This window comes from Symphodus melops (genome assembly GCF_947650265.1).
Source record: "Symphodus melops genome assembly, chromosome: 19".
Lineage (NCBI taxonomy): Eukaryota > Metazoa > Chordata > Actinopteri > Labriformes > Labridae > Symphodus > Symphodus melops.
The window spans coordinates 6,916,862-6,943,050 of record NC_136709.1 but is presented as its reverse complement, the minus strand read 5'-3'; the positions used below and the strand labels follow the sequence as shown (position 1 = coordinate 6,943,050).

General features: G+C 39.8%; 1 protein-coding gene and 1 long non-coding RNA gene across 2 annotated transcripts; both read right to left on the bottom strand.

Annotated features, from left to right (window-relative positions):
• Positions 1 to 2,497: 2,497 nt before the first annotated feature.
• Positions 2,498 to 7,872, bottom strand: LOC306840899. The gene is made up of 4 exons (XR_013781397.1): positions 7,304 to 7,872; positions 7,041 to 7,183; positions 3,556 to 3,627; positions 2,498 to 2,552 (listed from the first exon to the last, which is right to left on the bottom strand). It is a non-coding gene; the product is annotated as an uncharacterized lncRNA (long non-coding RNA).
• A 1,095-nt stretch (positions 7,873 to 8,967) lies between these two features.
• Positions 8,968 to 26,165, bottom strand: LOC306840165 (uncharacterized protein; the record flags this gene model as incomplete). Its single annotated transcript, XM_079369258.1, has 13 exons — positions 26,135 to 26,165; positions 25,631 to 25,823; positions 25,112 to 25,183; positions 24,657 to 24,728; positions 23,908 to 23,979; positions 23,363 to 23,434; positions 22,908 to 22,979; positions 22,159 to 22,230; positions 21,704 to 21,775; positions 10,307 to 10,378; positions 9,602 to 9,707; positions 9,350 to 9,417; positions 8,968 to 9,267 (listed from the first exon to the last, which is right to left on the bottom strand). The coding sequence occupies exons 2-13, from the start codon at positions 25,748 to 25,750 to the stop codon at positions 8,968 to 8,970; spliced, it is 1,170 nt and encodes a 389-aa protein (XP_079225384.1). The 5' UTR covers positions 25,751 to 25,823; positions 26,135 to 26,165.
• Between the last annotated feature and the right edge of the window lie 24 nt (positions 26,166 to 26,189).

The window sequence follows — 26,189 nt, the reverse complement described above, 5'->3', positions numbered from 1 at the left end:
CAAGTTGTTGTGAAAAATAAAGTCTATAGTGTAGTATGCTTCTGATGCGAGTTCACAGCACACGTTCACTGCACGTAATCCACGCACGCTGTCCTAAACACAGCTACACTAAAAACAGCTACTTTATTCTCTAAATTAGAGCCCTTTAGTGGTGAGGAACATACAGAAAATTCATGTGCTTATTCTACAGCCCTTATCGGACAAGGTGAAGTGTTAATTTACAAAAAAAAAAAAGATTTAACCTGCAAATATGCTATTTAATCCGAAGCTCAAACCCCGGTGTGCAATGTCGTCTCTGGGAATTGAAGTTTCCTCACTTGTGACATCGGTGAGGAATAGTGAGCTGTCCGCCACAGTCGGAGCAGGTAAGTCCAAGGGAGGCTAGGTGCAATACGGGCCTCATGTCCCCTTTGGCGTCCACACACACACACACCTATACGGGTAAAGGTGATTTAGGAGGACTATTTTTTCAAACCAGTTTTCTGCCACATTAGACAGTCCCCCCTTTCCACTTGTGCTAGAAAGATGTAGTAAATCTTGGAAAATCTTGTTTGAGCTATACAACAAGAATCTCACTTCAAAATATAAGAAAACACATCAGAACTCAACATATAAGAACCTGACACCATGGTGTATTAAGAGAACAACGATAATGAGGTACTTAGCTCCGCCCACTGTGATTAGCAGGCCAAAATGTATTATAAGGACCATAGCCATACACATACACGTAAGTCCTGTGTAGTAAAGGGTCAAACATGGATAAATGGAACATTAAACACACACACGTGGACTGTATGAGACAGTGCCTTCACTCCAGTATTAGAGCAACAGAGTCTAGTCTGGAGTTTTCTGCTGGGTTCTTTGTCCTTCTTTTAGCTATATGCTGGGTTCTTGGTCCTTTTAGTTTTCTGCTGGGTTCTTTGTCCTTATTTTAGCTATATACTGGGTTCTTTTTGTCTCATGTACATTTATTCTATATAAGCATGTCTCATGTTAATGTTTACTGCACAGGTTTAATCTGGAATTATCTTTACTCTTGTGTAAAGCACTTTGAATTGCCTTGTTGTTGTAATGTGCTATATAAATAAACTTACCTTGCCTTAATCACATAGGGGCTGCTAAATCTTGTTTGGGGGATTGTTGTATACAGAGGGGAGGGGGACAGTGGGTGTGTATTGTAACTAATGTCTTTTGTCCTGCCTGTCTGTATACTGCTACTGGATGCCTTGAATTTCCCTCGGGATCAATAAAGTATCTATCCATCTACCTATCTATCCATCTATCTATCTATCTGGACACAGACACAGATTAAACAGACACAGGTGGACTATGTGAAAAAGTGCCTTCTCTCAAGTTTTAGAGCAACAGAATCTATACTATTTGTGACGAAAATGTAAATAAATGGCAAAATTAAATTATGTATGTTTACACGTGTCTGACTTGAGAAAAGAGTAAAACAAAAATGCCTTCTCAAAGAACTTTAATCCTGGTCAAGTAAGAAAACTAATACAAAGAGCTGAAAATAATTAAAAAAAATTCAACAATCCCAGGATCCTGGATCCAGCATCTTTGAAATTCAAATGCAATTAAAATGGACAGGGTCATGTCAGAAAAACAAAGCTTAACTTCTTAAATGTAATGTCACAACTGACAGACAGCAACATTTCCTGAACATTTTATCTGGGATTTTCTTTTCTTTTAAAGGTCACGCCTCGACTCCTCACAAAGTCTCTGATGTTCAGAATTGAGCGACCGGCCAGGGCAGGATCCTCTGCCTCCTTACATTGCTGGCATTCAATCCCAGTTGCCGTTCCCAGTTTTGCCGTTTTGATGTGTTCTGCAAAATGCTTCATTACTGCGGCAACCTCCATGGGAGACCATGGTCTTTTTTTTGCTCTTCAAGCGCTTTCCAATGAAACTAAAAAAAAGACAAAACAAATCATCAATGAAAACAAACTCGAACAAAAACATTTTTAAAGTGAGGAAATTTGTGTTACGTAATTTAAATACTTATTGTAACAATGTTTCTTGGCTATAAATCATGTATTTGATGGAACATCTGTTTATTCCCCTTTTAAAATGTGCATTCATAAAGAACAAGAATTAGTGGTATGCAGTTTAGGAGAATTGAGTATGTGGTTTGCAGAGATGGTTAATTTCTGCCAATGCTAAAGAGCTCTATTTTGTCTCTTGCTTGGTAAGGTTGGTTGATTAGATGACTGAATTCTGAAGAAAAGACATTTTGGCAAATTAAAAATGTATTCATTTAAAAAAACCTTCCACCTCATGCTGGTCCCTACCCTCATTTTCCAGTGAATGAGATCCTGCTCAGCACCTTCACACTGACTCAACCATAAGATGTTTCTCTACAGGTGCAGCATCAGCATAATTTGACTATGATCCAACTGCCATAGGAATGATCTGGAGTCATTGCATAAAATAACTTGGTGTTTAGTGACTTTTGTGTGTAGCAGCATTTACCAGATTGTTAATTTGCTTTCTTTTTTTTTTGCAGGGTTCTTTGTGGTTCCCAGCTGCACTTTCAGATTGCACTAAAAAGGAGAGAAAAAGATAAAAAAAACAAAACAATGGTCAACAATAAGGATTAGGTTTCTTAAATACTGTGAAGTAGAAGATGATCCTCTATGGGGTCAAGCAACTAATGGACCATTTAAATTATAAATTTAGTCTTTGTTAGGTGAAATCCACATTAACGGCCTGGACTTATCGTTCACAGTGACACATATGGATGCATGCTATGTCCAGCGCAACTACAGCTTCTAGCAAAATACATGGAGCTGAATTATGCACTTAAATAAGACTCCAGTGGTGAGTGGAAAGTTGACCAGCTAATTCAGTTTCCGCAAAACGAGGTTAAGAGCAGAGAGATAGAGCACTACCACAGAGCAAACCAGGAGACAATTTACCAAATAATAAATTCTGTAGTAGATCACCACACCCTGTTCCCCTCCCTTTGAAGTGACATGAATAGACATGAGCCCTTGTGTGTCAAATCCAGTGGTCATTCAGCGTACTTTACAAGCTGACAATCTGGCATTGTATTCTGAGTTAGTGTCAAATAAGATAACTGAAAACGTTCTCTTAGCCTTAGAGAGATTTGTAACCAGGCAAGGACTGTGTAATTCAGGTAATGCTGAGACATTTGAAAGAGCAGACCAAGATCTGAAAGAGCTGAGGAGGTCACTCAAAGGATAAGAGCTTAAAGAGTTCTTCACTGACAAGGGCATCTGGACATTTAAAGAGCTGTTGTTTATCAGGGGGTGATGTGGATAAACAGTTCAAGATTTTTGTGTGCTTTAAATAAGCTGAAAAGTAAAGTTAAAATATGGTTTAAGTTAAAATATTTAAATTTACCACTAAAATTACTACTGTACTCTACCATCCACATCACTTGAAATGAAGCTCACGTGCCTCCCAATAATCTCAATTGTTGCTGTGACAACTAAATTGAAATAAGTGAAGGAGGTCTGAATGCACTGCATTATTTCATAACCTAAAAACAATCAAAAGGTGACATTAGACAGGAGAGCAAACCTTGTGATAATGGTGCAGACGTGCCTGGAGGTTCCTCGACAGGTTGCCTATCCATCAGCAGTCTTGCAGAACCTTTATTCAAATGTAATATACTCCATTAAATACATACACACAAATACAAGATGAGTAGAAATATTACAGAAGGACTTTGGTTAACTTGCCATGTGCAAATAATGAGATATCTAATGTTTCTTTGCCTCGTCCACTGAAACGTTCAATGAAATTCAAAAATCAAATTGGCATACTACACCCATCGCCATCTTTACATGTGACCTCATATTAACCCACCTGTAAAATGCAAACCAACTGTGTGCAGTCTGTTTGCACAAACAGTCAATTGCAGATCAGGGGCCTGTACTAAGAAGCGAGTTCAACATATCCAGGGTCTCTTTGGGTTATCTGGCTTCACTAACTCTGACATCAGAGATCGTGATCATGAGTCCTACGATGCCAGTTATCAACCTGATCCGTCAACCCAGGGTTGCCAAGAGCGTGTTCACGTAAAAGGGGCGGAGTTAGCGTCATTCAACCTATCACAATCATCACCGCGTCTGGTGTCAGCAGATCATATCTACAAACATATTTACAAAAACTGCCACCTATATTAACAATATAAATACTTTAAGACAAACAGCCTCCCAAGAGACACAGCTGTAGGAACAAATGCAGGAAGGACAAAAAAAAAGAAGGGAAATCTGTGAATAAAAACGCACCCATTGTTAGTTCACCTTAGAACTGACTACCGTATTTTCCGTACTATAAAAGCCTTTAATTTTCTCAAAAAACAGTGTGCCTTATAATCCAGAGCACCTTTTATATGGATTACGGTAATTCTGGTTGTTATGACTACCGTAGTAAGGAGCGTGGAGTGATACACATGTGCTTCACCTTAACATTACAGTGTGTGTTTATAAAGACCCCAAAATGGCACCAAGAAACACGCTTACGACGCGGACTTCAAACTCAAAGCTATCAGTCACGACATCAGATTGTGTTTTTTTAAGTGTTACAACAGAACAAGGCTGGGAGTCAATGTGAATACGGTACGCTCATTAACATTTGAACAATGTTTATTGTGAATGTGTTTAATAAAGTTTGACTGATTTGTTTTATTTTGCTTAATGCGCCTTATAGTCCGGTGCGCTTTATAGATAAAAGTTTGAAAATAGACCATTCATTTACAGTGCACCTTATAATCCAGTGCGCCCTATAGTGCGGAAAACACGGTATAATAATTCCTGTTTCTGGTCTGAACTGAATGTGTTGCTCTGACTCTTTAAAGTGGAGAGGAGAAAAGGTTTTAAAAGTTATATTTAAACTGCAGCTCTGACCATCACAAACAGAGCAGCATGGAGAAATTAAACTTTAATGAAAATACAAAGCCACAAGAAAATATTTATAATGGTTCATCTTCAATTCAAATATTTTCAGTCTCTGTTAAAGGATATCAGTGAAACATAATCATTAACTAAACGGACTATAGTCTAATGTAAAATCATGCGGGACACATGAAGTGTCCTCCCTCCTCTCCATCAGCTCCGGGAGCTCAACGATCTAAAGATCTAATTGGTCAGTGGGCGGAGCTTCTCACAGTTTGATCTCTTATCTCCAACATAACCTGCTCCAGAGCAGGTCAGGTGTTCAGCATCAGTTACCGTAGTGATATACCCAGGTAAAAAGTAATCGACCCTCATAGGATTGAAAACCCAGGGTTAACCCTGAAGTTACCTCGCTAAGCTCAAATACTGCTTCGTAGTGAGATCTAAGTCTAGCAGGCCCTTACTGTTTTCTTGTATTTTAGATAACATTAAAGAGCATATTGCAGGTTACATTTTTTTGTAAATTAACACTTCACATTGTCTGATAATGGTTACAGAATAAGTACATTATTTTTATCACATTATGTTCTTCAACACTAAAGGGATCTAATCTAAGAGGAGAAAGTAGCTGTCTTTAGCATAACTGTTTAGAGCAAGCTTTTTTTTCTTCTTTCAACAACGCGCCATATGATGTTACATAAGGGAGTCGCGCTCTGTCACTCTGTTTTGATCGGCTTTATGTGTACGTGCATGAATGAATGAATGAAGCCTTTGGGGGGGGGGGGGGGGGGAGATTTGTCTTGCACCGAGAGCAAAAAATACTATACAAACATTCAGGCATGTTCGATTATAGTTTGGAATTTGAGCGGCACACATTCGGGCACATAGTGTACGTGTGTTTTGGATGAATTATTCCCACAACCTCAGAAACAATCGAACAGACACGTTGAATATTTCGGCATCAGGCCCAAAAGAGTCTCCTTATTAATGATTTAAATCTCTGGGTGTTTAACATAAAACAGGCTATACACAGACAAGCATTTACCGTAATGATTTGATCTGCTGGAATCCTGTTATATTCTCTAGTTTGCACGTAATAGACATCAGTCTGTATTAATATATGTAGTCATACGATTTATTATAAATCTAACTCTCTTGCAAGCGAGTGTGCACAATGGGGAAAAAATGAAACATGCAGTTTGGTAAAAGAAACAAGCTTTACATCTGTCAGTCCTCTATCCCATTAAAAGTTTTACACTTTTTATGTAAGTGCAAAAGCAAATGTATTAAACTGTGTTGTGTGTGCGCACTGTTGTGCATGCTTGTGTGGATTATGTTCAGTGGACGTGCGCTATGAACTCACATCAGGAGCAGCCTGTACCATAGACTTTATTTTCTATAAAATAAAGTCTCTCTCTCTCTTTTCAATTTATCGAATGTGATTACAAACTTTACATATGCTGATGTGAACACAGCACTCGCCCATATATGGCGAGCTGACACCTGTCACTCAGCAGGACGCCTGCTCCGGGTCTCTCCTCACACCACAGCTTCTCTCCTGAGGCCGTTATTCCTCTAATCCTGCCTGTTTCTGCTCTCTATCACATCTAACAGGTTCAGAATAATAAACCAGCGGACCATTATAAGTAACGTCCTCTGTATTGACGGGAGTGACACTCGGATCCATGATTTTCAACGTTAAACAGATGGGGATTCAGCAGGACTCCCTTATGTTACGTCACAGACGAATGTGGAAGTAAAGAGCAAAGACTAAAACGTCTCCAGGAGACCCTGTGGGTTATTCATTTCTGAATGTCTTTCAAAATAGTATTGGTAATGTATTTTCCTATGATTAGTTGACTTTTGTCTTCAACCTGCAATATGCTCATTAACATTTCCTCAATTTGTGTCTGAAATACAAGAAAACAGTAAGAGATTACACAGTTACTTACTTGCAAGTGAAATTACAATTGGTTAGGGATACATCATAGCAAGTACTTAAGAAGTTAAAAGTCTAACCATCTGGTGACAAATACATGCCTGGTGCTTCCTCAACAGGTTTTGTCATTCTTTTCATTTCTGTGGAATTTGTAATATAATTAATCGTGTGATTTCATGAAACAATATTGAATTATTTTATTTTTTTCAAAATCACCCTTTACTTACCAGTCTGTGAATATATGAGATTTCCTTCATCGACCCCTCTCTCAACATCAAATCCCGTCTCAGCATCAGACCCCTCTCAGCATCGACGCCCATCTCAGCATCAACCTCACTGTCTTCACTTGAATTGGTCAACTGTAGGTTATCTAAGAAAATAAATGGCATTACCTTGATGAATAATGAGATTCAAATGCTACATATGTCTGCTCCATTTTAAAACAAACATTTGCTAGGAACAGTGGCATATATGCCAATAATGGCATTACCTTCAATTTCAATCTCCTCTAGCGTTTTGCCTTGAAGGTTTTTGAGAGCCTTTCTCCATTGCAATCAGGAGTTTAGAAATTTTCGCCAGCTGGGTAGTTGCCTCTGGCAGTCTGTAATACTCCCGCTGAACGCGTATATTGTGGCCAAGGAAGTCCGCAACCTGGTCTAACTCATGATCCTTCAGGTTCAAGATCCGAGACAAAGTTGCAACATGTTTGCGTAGTTGTGTTGACCTCAGGAACTCAGGGTTTTCAGCCCCACATTCACTTGCATAGAGCCTTAAACAGTCCTGTCCTCTGTAGGGAGTGAGACAATGAGGTCTGGCAAACAAACTGGTTTTCTGCCAGAACACCACAGTCTTTTCGTTTCTCTATTAGGACTGTTATGGCTTTCACCATGTCTGGTGGCAGTAACACTGCCACTTTACGGCCCCTTTTACCCCTCAACTCAACACTGCTGAAGTGTTCACAAAGGTGCAGTTCAAATGGTGTCAGTCCAACAGCGACATCCTTGTGCAGGGCACTTGTGTCTCTCTCCAGAAAGCCATTCAGCGTCATCTTTGAAATTTCTCCGCCATGGTGGCTTTACTAAGTTCACTATATGATTTTGTTGAACTGTGGTCTTCCAAGTTCTTCAATGCTTGTTCGGTAGTCTTCTCCAAATGTCTATGAAGACGCTGAACATCCTCCGTGAAAGGAAGAGTGGAAGGCTTGTTGAATTGGCGCTCATTCAGTGTAGTTAAAGCGGTGTGGGAGATGAGTTCAGACCACTTTGTAGAATAGAGGGTTTTGAAACACTGCGTTGACTTAATCAGGTTACTGTCTTGTGCCATTAGTGCTCTGCAATGTAAAATGTCACTGACTTTCTGCAGTGAGTGACCCAACTTTAATGCAAGACTTGGAGTGCGGTAGCAGTGCTTTTCATCATCGTAACCAGACACTTTCTTGACAGCTTTGATCACCACATCAAAATTTACAGGTCTCACAGCATCCTCAAGAGTAAGTATTGAGAATTCCTTGCGAAGCATAAGCAGTAGTCTTCCACTTTCTCTGAGTGTCTGGCGAATAGTCAAATTTGGTGGGATCCTGTCCATGTTTATTAAAAAATGACTGGGCCAGCTGAAGAATAGAGAAGTCACTTCGCACAGTAGCAGTAATCTCATCATCCCTCATGGTGGCTAAAATCTTCCAAACACCTGGGGATATTTGCTGACATAGAGCTGACTCATTCATGGAGGCCAAAGACAAGACTCTTGTTCTTCCAATCTCTGAAACTGGTTTAGAAGAACACTTCCTGACATGTCGCCACAGATCTCTTTTAAGATATAGTGCCTGGCAGTACATGCAGTGAATATAGTCTTTTGCATTGTATTTTGTCTTTGCTGTGCGTCTTATTTTTAGCGTTCCAACTCCACTGGCTAAGACCTCTGAATTATGCTTGTGGTTTCCTTTGTTGCGTAGCTTTATAAGCATTTTCTCACGTTGTTTGGACTTTCTGGAAAGACTTAAAACTTGAGCAACATCTGCATGTGTTTTCTCGTGAATTTTTAGGTGACATGTAAACTTTGTCTGTAGTTTTCCACAAATGAAGCAGTAGGTTCTATTTCTAAGAAAGGTGGGAGTGGCTGTGACCTTTTCAGCACCAGCATCAGTGCTATCAACTATTACGCCTTCAGCATCAGCATTTCCTGTTTCGGCAGTGACTCCACATCTTCTGATAATGGTTCTGCAGCTTCAGAAACTGTCTCTCTCTCTTCCTCTACAAATCTTTCTTTGTGGTGTCTTCTCTTATGTGAAGCAGACTTGCTGGTGGACACCTCATAATTCTGTAATTCTGAATGTCTGTGATGGATTTTTAAAGGCTCCTCTATGCTGTCCCATGAGCTGTTTGAATCAGCTGCGGAATCAGGCACATACTCTTCTTCTGAGGATGCCACCTCACTTGAACTTTGTTCTTTACAGACCTAATAATGATCAAAGAAATACAATTATATTTTGTGTACTTGGACAGCATTTCACTGAGAATAATTCTACTAAACCACTTACCTCTTTCAGAGGTTCAGTGATCACATTGTGCTTTACATAGCAACTGTTGTGCCAGGACCCGTAGCAAACTAGACAGAGAAAATTAAGAATTAATAAAGGCAGAGAGTTAATAATGTCATGGTAAGTACTTAAAAAGTAAGTGCAGCTGCAAATGGCTCATCTCAAACATATAGCAAAGTTACACATGGAACTGTTTTTAGAAAGCGTTCCTGTGGCATAATGTTTAAAAGATATGTTGTTTCAAAAAATTACCTTGACACCTCACACCTGACCATTTCAGAGGTGCAAAGGATCCTCCACATACAAGACATTTTTCTAAACTTGACATTTCTTCAGGCATTAGTTCATGATCACAGTCCTGTAGACCAAAGGTGAAATCAAAAGATAAGAATTTGATCATAACTGACATTTGTGTGGTGTAGAATATCAAAACCAATGAATTGTTTGTATTCTGTTCATCTTTGTTAATGAGTAAGACATGAAAAATACATTATTCCTGTTTTGAAACTCTTAAATCTACATGTCAAACTTTTTACAATTTATAATTCAGAGGAAAAAATATACGGGTATAGAAAACCACAGCCTGTTCTTCAACAGTACAAATGATGACAAATGTTTAAAAACAAACAAAAAACCCACAAATCTACACTCAAAAGGGACTAATATAAAGGCAATTTATACAGTCATGAACATATGGTGACAGTCCATCAAGGATATTGTTAAACTGTATGGGGTCATTTTGCAGGGAGTCATCACAACATTTCTAAAAAAGTGATGGAAGAAATATAAGCATCAAAAACATCTGAGAATTCTGATCTTCAGAAGACTAAACTGGACCTCCTAAAGTCTGAACCTGACATGGTGAGGATTACACAGGACCTGTATGTCTGATTACTACTTAATATCATTTTCATGAGTTGAGACTTCTACTGTAAAGATATTGGAGATCAAAATTACCTCTGGCATGATGACTGCTAAGGAACCGCTGGCTTCCATGTCAGCAACCTGACACAACACCTCTTTGGAAATCTGAAATGGAAAGAACAATCACTGAATATGAGTTTGTTTCTAATGAACTAAACTAACAGACCTCCTAAAGTCTGAACCTGACATGCTGAGGATTACACAAGACCTGTATGTCTGAATACTACTTAGGATAGGATACTACATTATTAATTCAGGTGTTACAGCAGCAACAGTGCAGAATCAAAACAAGTCAAAAGTTAAAAAAAAAAAAAAAAAAAAAAAAGGAGTCAAAAACAGAGTTAAAAATTAAAACCGCAAGCGGTGATGAAGGGACCGAAGCACCCCGCGCATGTCGGCGCGTGTCGCGACTGCGAGAGTGCGGCCGCGGGAGTGCAGCCGCGACACGTGGCCAAGCAGCAGGCCTTACAGTCATCGAAGGTTAAAAAATAGGAGTGTGCCGAGACGTCAAAGTTTGATGCCACGCCGTGGCCACGCCCTTTGACGAAATAACGTGCGGAGCACAACGAGAGATCTTCAACATGTCCAGAACACACTGACACTGAGTTCACGATGATCGGATAAACGCTGTTGTAGGAGTTCGTTCAAATAGCTAACCTGTGAAAAAGGAATTTCAGCCATTTTTCTTGCATTAAAAAAAATATAGCGGACTTCCTGTTTGGTTATGACTATGGGCGTAAGAGGCTTTTATGTATCTCCTGACATGCCCAAAGAGTATAAAAAATCCCATGCATGTAGGACAAAGAAAACTCTATGGGGAGGCCATTTTTAAGATTTCTTGGGGGCGCCACTGAGTCATTTAGCCACGCCCCCTTATTATAACAACATGACAAGTTTTATTTTTCTACAGGGATCATGTGTCTGATGTTTGGTGACTCTACACCTATATTAAGACCCATAACAAACTACTTCCTGTTTGTGACGAACAACGCGTCCGTATGACCACGCCCTTTGAAGAAATAACGTGCAGAGCACAACGAGAGATCTTCAACATGTCTAGAACACACTAAGATTGAGTTTGCGATGATCGGATAAACGCTTTTGGAGGAGTTCGTTCAGATAGCTAACCTGTAAACCGCGAATTTCAGCCATTCAAAAAAAATATGGCGGACTTCCTGTTGGGTTTTGACCATGGGTGTAAGAGGATTTTATGTAGCACCTGACATGCCCAATGAGCATAAAAAATCCCATGCATGTAGGACAAAGAAACCTCTATGGGGAGGCCATTTTTAAGATTTCATGGGGGCGCCACTGAGTCATGTAGCCACGCCCACTTTTTGTGCAAACATGTCTAGTTTCATTTTTCCACTGGGATCATGTGTGATGTTTGATGAATGTATGATTATATTAAGGCCCGTAACAAACTACTTCCTGTTTGTGACGAACAACGCATCCGTAAGACCACGCCCTTTGACGAAATAACGTGCGGAGCACAACGAGAGATCTTCAACATGTCAAGAACAAGCAGATAATTTGCGTCCATCGGATAAACACTTTTGGAGGAGTTCGTTCAAATAGCTAACCTGTGAAACGCGAGTTTTCGCCACTGAAAAAAAATATGGCGGACTTCCTGTTTGGCTTTCACTATGGGCGTAAGAGGATTTTATGTGAGATCTCGCATGCTTAATGTACCTAAAAATTGTCGTGCACGTACGATGAAAAAACCTCAATGGGGAGGCCCTTTTGAAAATTTGAAGGGGGCGCCACTGAGTCATCTTGCGAAATTTTTTTACGAAATGACAAGAATATCAAATTTTTCGCCAGACCCGATGATGTTGGAGATTTTGATGAGTTTTCATTCACGTTCAAGCCGTCAAAAATGGCTCAAAAGAGGCGGAACAAAAAAAAAAAAAAAAGAAGAAGAAGAATTAAAACCGCAAGCGGTGATGAAGGGACCGAAGCACCCCACGCATGTCGGCGCGTGTCGCGACCGCGAGAGTGCGACCGCGGGACTACAGTCGCGACACGTGGCCAAGCAGCAGCCCTTACAGTCATCGAAGGTTAAAAAATTGGAGTGCGCTGAGACATCAAAGTTTGATGGTACGCCGTGGCCACGCCCCTTGACGAAATAACGTGCGGAGCACAACGAGAGATCTTCAACATGTCTAGAACACACTAAGATTGAGTTTGCGATGATCGGATAAACGCTTTTGGAGGAGTTCGTTCAGATAGCTAACCTGTAAACCGCGAATTTCAGCCATTCAAAAAAAATATGGCGGACTTCCTGTTGGGTTTTGACCATGGGTGTAAGAGGATTTTATGTAGCACCTGACATGCCCAATGAGCATAAAAAATCCCATGCATGTAGGACAAAGAAACCTCTATGGGGAGGCCATTTTTAAGATTTCATGGGGGCGCCACTGAGTCATTTAGCCACGCCCACCTATCATAACAACATGACAAGTTTAATTTTTCTACAGGGATCATGTGTCTGATGTTTGGTGACTCTACACCTATATTAAGACCCATAACAAACTACTTCTTGTTTGTGACGAACAACGCGTCCGTATGACCACGACCTTTGAGGAAATAACGTGCAGAGCACAACTATAGATCTTCAACATGTCTAGAACACACAGACCTTGACGTTGTGTCAATCGGCTATAGGCTTTTGTAGGAGTTCGTTCAAATAGGTAACCTTTAAAACGCGAATTTTCGCAATTAAAAAAAAATATGGCGGACTTCCGGTTTAGTTTTGACTATGTGTGCAAGAGGATTTATTGTAGTTCCTGACACTATTAACATACAAAAAAATTGTCATGTATGTAAGAGAAAAAACCCTCTATGGGGAGGCCTTTCAGAAAGCTAAAATAGGGGTGGACCGAGACATCAATGTTTGATGGTACGCCATCGCCACGCCCTTAAACGAAATAACGTGCGGAGCACAACGAGAGATCTTCAACATGTCTAGAACATAATGACACTGAGTTTAGGATGATCGGATAAACGCTGTTGTAGGAGTTCGTTCAAATAGGTAACCTGTGAAAAAGGAATTTTAGCCATTTTTATTGCATTCAAAAAAAATTGGCGGACTTCCTGTTTGGTTATGACTATAGGTGTAAGAGGATTTTATGTAGGACCGGACATGCCCAATGAGCATAAAAAAATTCATGCTCGTAGGACCATAAAACCTCAATGGGGAGGCCTTTTTGAAAATTTCAAGGGGGCGCCACTGAGTCATTTAGCCACGCCCACTTTTTATGCCAGCATGTCTAAGTTTTATTTTTCCATTGGGATCATGTGTGTGATGTTTGATGAATGTATGACTATATTAAGGCCCGTAACAAACTACTTCCTGTTTGTGACGAACAACGCGTTCGTATGACCACGCCCTTTGAGGAAATAACGTGCAGAGCACAACGAGAGATCTTCAACATATCGAGAACACACTGACATTCTCATTGTATCAATCGGATAATTGCTTTTGGAGGAGTTCGTTCAAATAGCTAACCTATGAAACGCGAATTTTCGCCATTGAAAAGAAATATGGCGGACTTCCTGTTTGGTTTTGACTATGGGTGTAAGAGGATTTTATGTGAGATCTCGCATGCAGAATGTGCCTAAAAATTGTCGTGCACGTACGATGAAAAAACCTCAATGAGGAGGCCCTTTTGAAAATTTGAAGGGGGCGCCACTGAGTCATTTTGCGAATTGTTTTTACGAAATGATGAGAATATCAAATTTTTCGCCAGACCCGATGACGTTGGAGATTTTGATGAGTTTTCATTCACGTTCAAGCCGTCAAAAGTGGCGTCAAACTGACGGACCGAAAAAAAAAAAAAAAAAATCATTTGAAGAATTAAAACCGCAAGCGGTGATGAAGGGACCGAAGCACCCCGCGCATGTCGGCGCGTGTCGCGACCGCGAGAGTGCGACCGCGGGAGTGCAGCCGCGACACGAGGCCAAGCAGCAGGCCTTACAGTCATCGAAGGTTAAAAAATTGGAGTGAGCCGAGACATCAAAGTTTGATGGTACGCCGTGGCCACGCCCCTTGACGAAATAACGTGCGGAGCACAACGAGAGATCTTCAACATGTCTAGAACACACTAAGATTGAGTTTGCGATGATCGGATAAACGCTTTTGGAGGAGTTCGTTCAGATAGCTAACCTGTAAACCGCGAATTTCAGCCATTCAAAAAAAAATATGGCAGACTTCCTGTTGGGTTTTGACCATAGGTGTAAGAGGATTTTATGTAGCTCCTGACATGCCCAATGAGCATAAAAAATCCCATGCATGTAGGACAAAGAAACCTCTATGGGGAGGCCATTTTTAAGATTTCTTGGGGGCGCCACTGAGTCATTTAGCCACGCCCACTTATCATAACAACATGACAAGTTTAAGTTTTCTACAGGGATCATGTGTATCTTGTTTCATGACTCTACGCCTATATTAAGACCCATAACAAACTACTTCCTGTTTGTGATGAACAACGCGTCCGTATGACCACGACCTTTGAGGAAATAACGTGCAGAGCACAACGAGAGATCTTCAACATGTCTAGAACACACAGACCATGACATTTTGTCAATCAGATAAACGCTTTTATAGGAGTTCGTTCAAATAGGTAACCTGTAAAAAAGGAATTTCAGCCATTTGTCTTGCATTGAAAAAAATATGGCAGACTTCCTGTTTGGGTATGACCATTGGTGTAAGAGGCTTTTATGTAGGTCCTGACATGCCCAATGAGCATAAAAAAATTCATGCACGTCGGTCAAAAAAACCTCAATGGGGAGGAGTTTTTTAAAATTTCAAGAGGGCGCCACTGAGTCATTTAGCCACGCCCACTTTTTATACCAAAATGTGTAGTTTAATTTTTCAACTGGGATCATGTGTATGATGTTTGGTGACTCTACGCCTATATTAAGGCCCATAACAAAATACTTCCTGTTTGTGACGAACAACGCGTCCGTATGACCACGCCCTTTGAGGAAATAACGTGCAGAGCACAACGAGAGATCTTCAACAGGTCGAGAACATACTGACATTCTCATTGTGTCAATCGGATAATTGCTTTTGGAGGAGTTCGTTCAAATAGCTAACCTGTGAAAAAGGAATTTTAGCCATTGAAAAAAATATGGCGGACTTCCTGTTGGGTTTTGACCATGGGTGTAAGAGGATTTTATGTAGGTCCTGACATGCCCAATGAGCATAAAAAATCTCATGCATGTAGGACAAAGAAACCTCAATGGGGAGGCCATTTTTAAGATTTCAAGGGGGCGCCACTGAGTCATTTAGCCACGCCCACTTATTATAACAACATGACAAGTTTAATTTTTCTACTGGGATCATGTGTCTGATGTTTGATGAATGTATGACTAAATTAAGCCCCATAACAACCTACTTCCTGTTTGTGAAGAACAACGCGTCCATATGACCACGCCCTTTGACGAAATAACATACGGAGCACAACGAGAGATCTTGAATATGTCGAGAACACACTGACATTCTCATTGTGTCAATCGGATAATTGCTTTTGGAGGAGTTTGTTCAAATAGCTAACCTGTGAAACGCGAATTTTTGCCATTCAAAAAAAATATGGCGCACTTCCTGTTTGGTTTTGACTATGTGTGCAAGAGGATTTTTTGTAGGTCCTGCCATGGTTAACATACAAAAAAATTGTCATGCATGTAAAAGAAAAAAACCTCTATGGGGAGGCCTTTCAGAAAGGTAAAATAGAGGTGCGCTGAGACATCAATGTTTGATGGTACGCCATGGCCACGCCCTTAAACGAAATAACGTGCGGAGCACAACGAGAGATCTTGAACATGTCTAAAATACACTGACATTGAGTTTACGATGATCGGATAAACGCTGTTGGAGGAGTTCGTTCAAATAGCTAACCTGTGAAAAAGGAATTTCAGCCATTTTTGTTGCATTCAAAAAAATATGGCGGACTTCCTGTTTGGTTATGACGATGGGTGTGAGAGGATTTTATGTAGCTCCTGACATGCTTAAGGAGCATAAAAAAATTCATGCACGTAGGACAAAAAAACCTCTATGGGGAGGCCTTTTTGAAAATTTCAAGGTGGCGCCACTGAGTCATTTAGCCACGCCCACTTTTTATGCCAACATGTCTAGTTTTATTTTTCCACTGGGATCATGTGTGTGATGTTTGATGAATCTATGACTATATTAAGGCCCGTAACAAACTACTTCCTGTTTGTGACGAACAACGCGTCCGTATGACCACGCCCTTTGAGGAAATAACGTGCAGAGCACAACGAGAGATCTTCAACATGTCGAGAACACACTGACATTCTCATTGTGTCAATCGGATAATTGCTTTTGGAGGAGTTCGTTCAAATAGCTAACCTGTGAAACGCGAATTTTCGCCATTGAAAAAAAATATGGCGGACTTCCTGTTTGGTTTTGACTATGGGTGTAAGAGGATTTTATGTGAGATCTCGCATGCTGAATGTGTCTAAAAATTTTCGTGCACGTACGATGAAAAAACCTCAATGGGGAGGCCCTTTTGAAAATTTGAAGGGGGCGCCACTGAGTCATTTTGCGAATTTCTACTAGAAATGACGAGAATATCAAATTTTTCGCCAGACCTGATGAAGTTGGAGATTTTGATGAGTTTTCATTCACGTTCAAGCCGTCAAAAATGGCTCCAAAGAGGCGGAACAAAAAAATAATAAAAATAATTAAAACCGCAAGCGGTGATGAAGGGACCGAAGCACCCCACGCATGTCGGCGCGTGTCGCGACCGCGGGAGTGCAGCCGCGACACGAGGCCAAGCAGCAGGCCTTACAGTCATCGAAGGTTAAAAAATTGGAGTGAGCCGAGACTTCAAAGTTTGATGGTATGCGTGGCCACGCCCTTTGACAAAATAACGTGCGGAGCACAACGAGAGATCTTCAACATGTCTAGAACACACTAAGATTGAGTTTACGATGATCGGATAAACGCTTTTGGAGGAGTTCGTTCAAATAGCTAACATGTCAAACGCGAATTTTCGCCATTAAAAAAAAAAATGGCGGACTTCCTGTTTAGTTTTGACTATGTGTCCAAGAGGATTTATTGTAGTTCCTGACACTATTAACATACAAAAAAATTGTCATGCATGTCAGAGAAAAAAACCTCTATGGGGAGGCCTTTCAGAAAGGAAAAATAGGGGTGCGCTGAGACATCAATGTTTGATGGTACACCATCGCCACGCCCTTAAATTATATAACGTGCGGAGCACAACGAGAGATCTTCAACATGTCTAGAATACACTGACACTGAGTTTACGATGATCGGATAAACGCTGTTGGAGGAATTCGTTCAAACAGCTAACCTGTGAAAAAGGAATTTCGGCCATTTTTGTTGCATTCAAAAAAATATCGCGGACTTTCTGTGTGGTTATGATGATGGGGGTCAGAGGCTTTTCTGTAGCTCCTGACATGCTTAATGAGCATAAAAAATTGTGTGTATGTAGGACAAAGAAACCTCAATGGGGAGGCCTTTTTGAAAATTTCAAGGGGGCGCCACTGAGTCATTTAGCCACGCCCACTTATTAAAACAACATGACAAGTTTAGATTTTCTACTGGGATCATGCGTGTTGTTTTTGATGACTCTACGCCTATATTAAGCAGTGTCACAAACTACTTCCTGTTTGTGACGAACAACGCGTCCGTATGACCACGCCCTTTGAGGAAAAAACGTGCAGAGCACAACGAGAGATCTTCAACATGTCGAGAACACACTGAAATTCTCATTGTGTCAATCGGATAATGGCTTTTGGAGGAGTTCGTTCAAATAGCTAACCTGTGAAACGCGAATTTTCGACATTGAAAGAAAATATGGCGGACTTCCTGTTCGGTTTTCAATATGGGTGTAAGAGGATTTTATGTGAGATCTTGCATGCTTAACGTGCATAAAAATGTTCATGCACGTACGATGAAGAAACCTCAATGGGGAGGCCCTTTTGAAAATTTCAAGGGGGCGCCACTGAGTCATATAGCCACGCCCACTTTTTGTGCCAAGATGTCTAGTTTTATTTTTCCACTGGGATCATGTGTGTGATGTTTGATGAATGTGTGACTATATTAAGGCTCGTAACAAACTACTTCCTGTTTGTGACGAACAACGCGTCCGTATGACCACGACCTTTGAGGAAATAACGTGCGGAGCACAACGAGAGATCTTCAACATGTCTAGAATACACTGACACTGAGTTTACGATGATCGGATAAACGCTGTTGTAGGAGTTCGTTCAAATAGCTAACCTGTGAAACGTGAATTTCGGCCATTTTTGTTGCATTCAAAAAAATATGGCGGACTTCCTGTTTGGTTATGACTATAGGTGTAAGTGGATTTTATGTAGCTCCTGACATGCCCAATGAGCATAAAAAAATTTGTGTATGTAGGACAAAAAAACCTCAATGGGGAGGCGTTTTTGAAAATTTCAAGGGGGCACCACTGAGTAAATTAGCCACGCCCACTTTTTATGCCAACATGTCTAGTTTTATTTTTCCACTGGGATCATGTGTATGATGTTTGATGAATGTATGACTATATTGAGGCCCGTAACAAACTACTTCCTGTTTGTGACGAACAACGTGTCCGTATGACCACGCCCTTTGAGGAAATAACGTGCAGAGCACAACGAGAGATCTTCAACATGTCGAGAACACACTGACATTTTCATTGTGTCAATCAGATAATTGCTTTTGGAGGAGTTTGTTCAAATTGCTAACCTGTAAAACGCGAATTTTCTTCCTTGAAAAAAAATATGGCGGACTTCCTGTTTGGTTTTGACTATGGGCGTAAGAGGATTTTATGTGAGATCTCGCATGCTTAATGTGCCTAAAAATGTTCATGCACGTACGATGAAAAAACCTCAATGGGGAGGCCCTTTTGAAAATTTGAAGGGGGCGCCACTGAGTCATTTTGTGATTTTTTTTTACGAAATGACGAAAATATCAAATTTTTCGCCAGACCCGATGACGTTGGAGATTTTCATGAGTTTTCATTCACGTTCAAGCCTTCAAAAGTGGCTCCAAAGAGACGGACCGGAGAAAAAAATAAAAAATAATAATCATTTGAAAAACAATAGGGTCCTTCGCACTGGTCAGTGCTTCGGTCCCTAATAATCATTAGGGTTACAATAGGGTCCTTCGCACTGGTCAGTGCTTCGGTCCCTAACAATAGGGTCCTTCGCACTGGTCAGTGCTTCGGTCCCTAAAAATAATAATCGTAAGGATTACAATAGGGTCCTTCGCACTGGTCAGTGCTTCGGTCCCTAATCATTAAAACCGCAAGCGGTGATGAAGGGACCGAAGCACCCCACGCATGTCGACGCGTGTCGCGACCGCGAGAGTGCGACCGCGGGAGTGCAGCCACGACACGTGGAAAAGCAGCAGGCCTTACAGTCATCGAAAGTTAAAAACTTGGAGTGCGCCGAGACATTAAAGTTTGATGCCACGCCGTGGCCACGCCCTTTGACGAAATAACGTGTGTAGCACAACGAGAGACCTTCAACATGTCTAGAACACACTGAGATTGAGTTTGCGATGATCGAATAAACGCTTTTGGAGGAGTTCGTTCAGATGGCTAACCTGTGAACCGCGAATTTAAGCCATTCAAAAAAATTATGGCGGACTTCCTGTTGGGTTTTGACCATGGGTGTAAGAGGATTTTATGTAGCTCCTGACATGACCAATGAGCATTAAAAATCTCATGCATGTAGGACAAGGAAACCCCAATGGGGAGGCCAATTGTAAAATTTCATGGGGGCGCCACTGAGTCATTTAGCCACGCCCACTTACTATAACAACATGACAAGTTTAATTTTTCTACTGGGATCATGCGTGTGATGTTTGATGAATGTATGACTATATTAAGGCCCATAACAAACTACTTCCTATTTGTGAAGAACAACGCGTCCATATGACCACGCCCTTTGACAAAATAACGTGCGGAGCACAGCGAGAGATCTTCAACATGTCGAGAACACACTGACATTCTCATTGTGTCAATCGGATAATTGCTTTTGGAGGAGTTCGTTCAAATAGCTAACCTGTGAAACGCAAATTTTCGCCATTAAAAAAAAATATGGCGGACTTCCTGTTTAGTATTGACTATGGGTGTAAGAGGATTTTGTGTAGGTCCTGACATTATGAATGTACAAAAAAATGTCATGCATGTAAAAGAAAAAAACCTCTATGGGGAGGCCTTTCAGAAAGGTAAAATATGGGTGCGCCGAGACATCAATGTTTGATGGTACGCCATCGCCACGCCCTTAAACGAAATAACGTGCAGAGCACAACGAGAGATCTTCAACATGTCTAGAATACACTGACACTGAGTTTACGATGATCGGATAAACGCTGTTGGAGGAGTTCGTTCAAATAGCTAACCTGTGAAAAAGGAATTTCGGCCATTTTTGTTGCATTCAAAAAAATATGGCGGACTTCCTGTTTGGTTATGACCATGGGTGTGAGAGGATTTTATGTTGCTCCTGACATGCTTAAGGAGCATAAAAAAATTCATGCACGTAGGACAAAAAAACCTCTATGGGGAGGCCTTTTTGAAAATTTCAAGGTGGCGCCACTGAGTCATTTAGCCATGCCCACTTTTTATGCCAACATGTCTAGCTTTATTTTTCCATTGGGATCATTTGTGTGATGTTTGATGAATGTATGACTATATTAAGGCCCGGAACAAACTACTTACTGTTTGTGACGAACAACGCATCCGTAAGACCACGCCCTTTGAGGAAATAACTTGCAGAGCACAACGAGAGATCTTCAACATGTTGAGAACACACTGACATTCTCATTGTGTCAATCGGAGAATTGCTTTTGGAGGAGTTCATTCAAATAGCTAGCCTTTGAAACGCGAATTTTCGCCATAGAAAAAAAAATGGCGGACTTCCTGTTTGGTTTTGACTATGGGTGTAAGAGGATTTTAAGTGAGATCTCGCATGCCTAATGTGCCTAAAAATTTTCATGCACGTACAATGAAAAAACCTCAATGGGGAGGCCCTTTTGAAAATTTGAAGGGGGCGCCACTGAGTCATTTTGCGAATTTTTTTTACGAAATGACGAGAATATCAAATTTTTCACCAGACCCGATGACATTAGAGATTTTGGTGAGTTTTCATTCACGTTCAAGCCGTCAAAAATGGCTCCGAAGTGGCGGAAGGAAAAAAAAAAAAAAAATCTTAAGGAAAACAATAGGGTCCTTCGCACTGGTCAGTGCTTCGGTCCCTAATTAGGGTTACAATAGGGTCCTTCGCACTGGTCAGTGCTTCGGTCCCTTAATATAGACTAGCCTGATGGCTGTACAACAGCTTTTTACGCATCATTTAACCATGTTACTTAACATCATTTTCATGAGTTCAGACTTGTACTGTAAAGATATTGGAGATCAAAATTACCTCTGGCATGATGACTGCTAAGGAACCGCTGGCTTCCATGTCAGCAGCCTGACACGACACCTCTTTGGAAATCTGAAATGGAAAGAACAATCACTGAATATGAGTTTGTGTCTAATGTACTAAACTAACAGACCTAAAGTCTGAACCTGACATGCTGAGGATTACACAGGACCTATGTGTCTGTTTGATTCTAAATTTGACTTTAATCTTCCAATGTACTAAACTAACAGACTTCCTAAAGTCTGAACCTGACATGGTGAGGATTACACTGGACCTGTGTGTCTGTTTGATTCTAAATGTAACTTTAATCTTCCAATGCACTAAACTAACAGACCTCCTAAAGTCTGACCCTGACATGGTGAGGATAACACAGGACCTGTACGTCTGATTACTACTTAAACATCATTTTCATGAGTTCAGACTTCTACTGTAAAGATATTGGAGATCAAAATTACCTCTGGCATGATGACTGCTAAGGAACCGCTGGCTTCCATGTCAGCAGCCTGACACGACACCTCTTTGGAAATCTGAAATGGAAAGAACAATCACTGAATACGAGTTTGTTTCTGATGAACTAAACTAACAGACCTCCTAAAGTCTGAACCTGACATGCTGAGGATTACACAGGACCTGTATGTCTGAATACTACTTAGGATAGGATACTACTTTATTAATTCAGGTGTTACAGCAGCAGCAGTGCAGAATCAAAACAAGTCAAAATTAAAAAAAAAAAAGAAGTCAAAAACCGAGTTAAAAATAATAAACAAATACAATTCCAGGTAATGGCGGGGGGTATATACAGAGGACTATAGTGTGGACTCAACAGGATAATTCTGTGTAGTGAATAGCATGTTATAGTGAAGAATTTAAAGTGACATTGATCAAAAGGTTAAGTAAAAGTATATACAGTGATAACTATAATAAATATAGTGCAGTTTGACAAGAGTATATAGTTATGACAATATAGGAGTATAATGTAATAAAGTAATATATAATATAGATAGTATAGATATAATATAATAAAGGTAACAATAACATTGTAATAATAATATAGTATACTATATACTGTATATAAAGAGAATATATATAAATACAGACTAGCCTGATGGCTGTACAACAGCATTTTACGCATCATTTAACCATTTTACTTAACATTTTCATGAGTTCAGACTTGTACTGTAAAGATATTGGAGATCAAAATTACCTCTGGCATGATGACTGCTAAGGAACCGCTGGCTTCCATGTCAGCAGCCTGACACGACACCTCTTTGGAAATCTGAAATGGAAAGAACAATCACTGAATACGAGTTTGTTTCTGATGAACTAAACTAACAGACCTAAAGTCTGAACCTGACATGCTGAGGATTACACAGGGCCTGTGTGTCTGTTTGATTCTAAATGTAACTTTAATCTTCCAATGTACTAAACTAAAAGACCTCCTAAAGTCTGAACCTGACATGGTGAGGATTACACAGGACCTGTATGTCTGATTGATTCTAAATGTAACTTTATTCTTTCAATGTACTAAACTAACAGACCTCCTAAAGTCTGAACCTGACATGGTGAGGATTACACAGGACCTGTATGTCTGATTACTACTTAAACATAATTTTCATGAGTTCAGACTTGTACTGTAAAGATATTGGAGATCAAAATTACCTCTGGCATGATGACTGCTAAGGAACCGCTGGCTTCCATGTCAGCAGCCTGACACGACACCTCTTTGGAAATCTGAAATGGAAAGAACAATCACTGAATATGAGTTTGTGTCTATACTATATACTGTATATAAAGAGAATATATATAAATATAGACTAGCCTGATGGCTGTACAACAGCATTTTACGCATCATTTAACCATGTTACTTAACATCATTTTCATGAGTTCAGACTTGTACTGTAAAGATATTGGAGATCAAAATTACCTCTGGAATTTGATTCTAAATGTAACTTTAGTCTTCCAATGTACTAAACTAACAGACCTCCTAAAGTCTGAACCTGACATGGTGAGGATTACACAGGACCTGTGTGTATGTATGATTCTAAATGTAACTTTAATCTTCCAATGCACTAAACTAACAGACCTCCTAAAGTCTGACCCTGACATGGTGAGGATAACACAGGACCTGTACGTCTGATTACTACTTAAACATCATTTTCATGAGTTCAGACTTCTACTGTAAAGATATTGGAGATCAAAATTACCTCTGGCATGATGACTGCTAAGGAACCGCTGGCTTCCATGTCAGCAGCCTGACACGACACCTCTTTGGAAATCTGAAATGGAAAGAACAATCACTGAATACGAGTTTGTTTCTGATGAACTAAACTAACAGACCTCCTAAAGTCTGAACCTGACATGCTGAGGATTACACAGGACCTGTATGTCTGAATACTACTTAGGATAGGATACTACTTTATTAATTCAGGTGTTACAGCAGCAGCAGTGCAGAATCAAAACAAGTCAAAATTAAAAAAAAAAAAGAAGTCAAAAACCGAGTTAAAAATAATAAACAAATACAATTCCAGGTAATGGCGGGGGGTATATACAGAGGACTATAGTGTGGACTCAACAGGATAATTCTGTGTAGTGAATAGCATGTTATAGTGAAGAATTTAAAGTGACATTGATCAAAAGGTTAAGTAAAAGTATATACAGTGATAACTATAATAAATATAGTGCAGTTTGACAAGAGTATATAGTTATGACAATATAGGAGTATAATGTAATAAAGTAATATATAATATAGATAGTATAGATATAATATAATAAAGGTAACAATAACATTGTAATAATAATATAGTATACTATATACTGTATATAAAGAGAATATATATAAATACAGACTAGCCTGATGGCTGTACAACAGCATTTTACGCATCATTTAACCATTTTACTTAACATTTTCATGAGTTCAGACTTGTACTGTAAAGATATTGGAGATCAAAATTACCTCTGGCATGATGACTGCTAAGGAACCGCTGGCTTCCATGTCAGCAGCCTGACACGACACCTCTTTGGAAATCTGAAATGGAAAGAACAATCACTGAATATGAGTTTGTGTCTAATGTACTAAACTAACAGACCTAAAGTCTGAACCTGACATGCTGAGGATTACACAGGGCCTGTGTGTCTGTTTGATTCTAAATGTAACTTTAATCTTCCAATGTACTAAACTAAAAGACCTCCTAAAGTCTGAACCTGACATGGTGAGGATTACACAGGACCTGTATGTCTGATTGATTCTAAATGTAACTTTATTCTTTCAATGTACTAAACTAACAGACCTCCTAAAGTCTGAACCTGACATGGTGAGGATTACACAGGACCTGTATGTCTGATTACTACTTAAACATAATTTTCATGAGTTCAGACTTGTACTGTAAAGATATTGGAGATCAAAATTACCTCTGGCATGATGACTGCTAAGGAACCGCTGGCTTCCATGTCAGCAGCCTGACACGACACCTCTTTGGAAATCTGAAATGGAAAGAACAATCACTGAATATGAGTTTGTGTCTATACTATATACTGTATATAAAGAGAATATATATAAATATAGACTAGCCTGATGGCTGTACAACAGCATTTTACGCATCATTTAACCATGTTACTTAACATCATTTTCATGAGTTCAGACTTGTACTGTAAAGATATTGGAGATCAAAATTACCTCTGGAATTTGATTCTAAATGTAACTTTAGTCTTCCAATGTACTAAACTAACAGACCTCCTAAAGTCTGAACCTGACATGGTGAGGATTACACAGGACCTGTGTGTATGTATGATTCTAAATGTAATTTTCATCCTACTTTATATTCATAAATATCGTGTCCACAGAAATCTATTGTCATAGTTTCTAACATTTTGAATAGGATTGAACAAAAAAAAATCTGCTCTCATTAGCACTCTGCTATTTCTGAATACCTGTCTTCTCCATGGCCACTTGAAATCACCGTAATTGTAAGTGATTTCTTCCCCTGGAGAAATATCCCTCAGTGCAAATAAACGCAGATGGGGTCTTCCATCCACTGTTGTAACTTTCATTTTGCTGTTTGGCTTCTTTTCCTCATCATTAACCAGCCTCCCTAATGATCCGTCCTCTCTGGCAGCATCGACACTAAAATATCAAGTTTAACATAACATTTATACCTTGTACTGTAAGGGAAGCATTGAACATATTCATGTCAGCATGTCGGAAAATATCCCTCCAACAATTCAAAATATTCATCAAACAGTAAAAATGTCAATACTTGGCACTGTATTTCATGATTTAAATTATTTTAACTGACAAGGCAGGCAAAGTTTGCATCTCTGTGTTCGGATACACATTTAGAAAATACACCTGAAGACAGATACATACCATAACTTCTGTCTGTTGAACTTGAAATCAAACATGAAAACCTTCAGTGCGTCATGGTAGACTTTTACCCTGTTTTCTTGTTCTTTTTTGGTAATGACTTCCCCTCTGTACTCAACAAGTTTT